The sequence below is a fragment of the Hibiscus syriacus genome, unplaced genomic scaffold (genome assembly GCF_006381635.1).
Source record: "Hibiscus syriacus cultivar Baekdansim isolate YM2019G1 unplaced genomic scaffold, ASM638163v2 tig00000205_pilon, whole genome shotgun sequence".
Taxonomy (NCBI): Eukaryota; Viridiplantae; Streptophyta; class Magnoliopsida; order Malvales; family Malvaceae; genus Hibiscus; species Hibiscus syriacus.
The window spans coordinates 344,163-345,931 of NW_024061773.1; the positions used below are offsets into that span (position 1 = coordinate 344,163).

The following is a 1,769-nucleotide window of genomic DNA, read 5'->3' on the forward strand; positions in this document are numbered from 1 at the left end:
TAAAAAAACTTTATTTGTATACGAAAACAAACTCATCCTTTATTTGATTCAAACATAGATCAAATTATACAAAGAAAAGAAGAAGAAGCAGATTTCAGAACATATTAGTTTTGATTATTAACACAACAGTATTAAACCAAAGAAACTTACTTAGCCTTGGCAACAGTAGTTTTAAGTTTGGGAATCATCTTTCTTGTTTGTTTATGTTTAGATCTCACTTTTATCAAACTAAGAACTTGGAGAAGCGAATGCGAGGAACTCGGGATCACGTTCCAGAAAACCCATTTCTTGCTCGGATAAAGTAATCCAAGCTTCAATGGCGTTGTGCTGCCTAGCCTCTTTTAGAACGAAACAATTGCTGAACTCTCGATTATGGATCCCTGGAATGCTAAACAGAGTCTGTTTTCCCCACCCAAAATCTTCATTTGCATCCAAAGTATTGATCCAGCTGCTTAAAATAAAAAAATCTACATTTCCTTCTGAGACCATTTCTGCAAGATGGTTGATTTGCTCTGTCATAGTTTTAAATCCTTGCAGAATAACCTGGGGATCATTAGGGGCACTTTTGGTTGCTTCTCTCACTAGGTAACTCAACTCAGTCAAGTCAATATCTTTTCCAACTGGGTTATACATGCTACTTGCCATCGAAAACATGTTCCCAATTGAATAACTCGGTAAGGCGGGATTAAATTTTGGTCGAAGGTTCACTGCTTGGCATAAAATAGTTGGCTTTAGAGTTCCTGAAACTGATCGAGAAGCCTCCATGGCATGTTTCCATACGAATGCACTTACAGCTAATACTCGGGAAGGATGCTCCAAGCTTTTGCTTTTCTCTATTAACTTAAGAGTCGAGATCGCATTGGCATCAAACACGTAAGTCCTTGTTATCTTACGCCCACCGCCATTGAAGAACAAGCTTTTCCAACCGGCATTTTCCGGTATTGACTCAACCGGAGGGAAAAAAAGTGACGATGACCCTAGCAGTCCAGGGTCTGGTATTTCACCATTCAAACCACGACTGAAAGCTGCCCAACTTTTAAGGAAAGCAGATATGCTTGCTGCATCGAAGATCTTGTGTAAATAACACAAACCTAGTGCAATCCCACCGCAGTCGAAGATGTTGACTTGAACAGTCAATTGGGGTGCTGTTGTATCTTGAATATAGCAAAAGGGTCGACAAGGAAGCAATCGGTTCATTTCCTCTAGTTTTTGAGTTGGCTCAATGAAATAAGATAGTCGACCTTTCACCCTGGTTTCAACATATGGAACTCCCTCGTCGAAATCAGTAATGAAAAGGTTATTCTTCACCCGACCAGCAGCAGGGTAAAACTGAGTTAAAGCTTTCGAGAGAGATTGTTTTAGTTGGTATGAGAATTGGGAACCGTCGACATTGGAATCACTAGGTTTAGCGTAAAAGAGGAGTACAGGAGTGTACATTCCTGGAGCGAGTTGGTCTAAAAGGGAAAGGTTGAATGGTATCAAGAGATGAAGTTTTGAGGAGGAGGGCTTAACAATTTGCTTTGAAGTAATATGAACTTCCATTGCTGCAACAATTGCAATGAAACAGTATAAACTGAAAGCTTAAACGTATAATGGAAACTGGCTGCTTATGTTCTGTTGAAGTTCAGGTTCAATGGATTTTATTCTACTTTTAAAAATTGTTTGTTCAATATAAAAAACGTGCTAGCACTTGAAGGCTGACAAGTTTAAAGCCGCAAACTTGTTGGCGAAGGGAGGTATATTGGTCGCAATCAGGCTCTTCTGTGAGT

General features: G+C 39.5%; 1 protein-coding gene across 1 annotated transcript; it reads right to left on the reverse strand.

Annotated features, from left to right (window-relative positions):
- Positions 1 to 228: 228 nt before the first annotated feature.
- Positions 229 to 1,542, reverse strand: LOC120142743 (stemmadenine O-acetyltransferase-like). The gene has a single exon (XM_039157280.1). It carries the CDS (start codon positions 1,540 to 1,542, stop codon positions 229 to 231), a length of 1,314 nt encoding a protein of 437 aa, XP_039013211.1.
- Between the last annotated feature and the right edge of the window lie 227 nt (positions 1,543 to 1,769).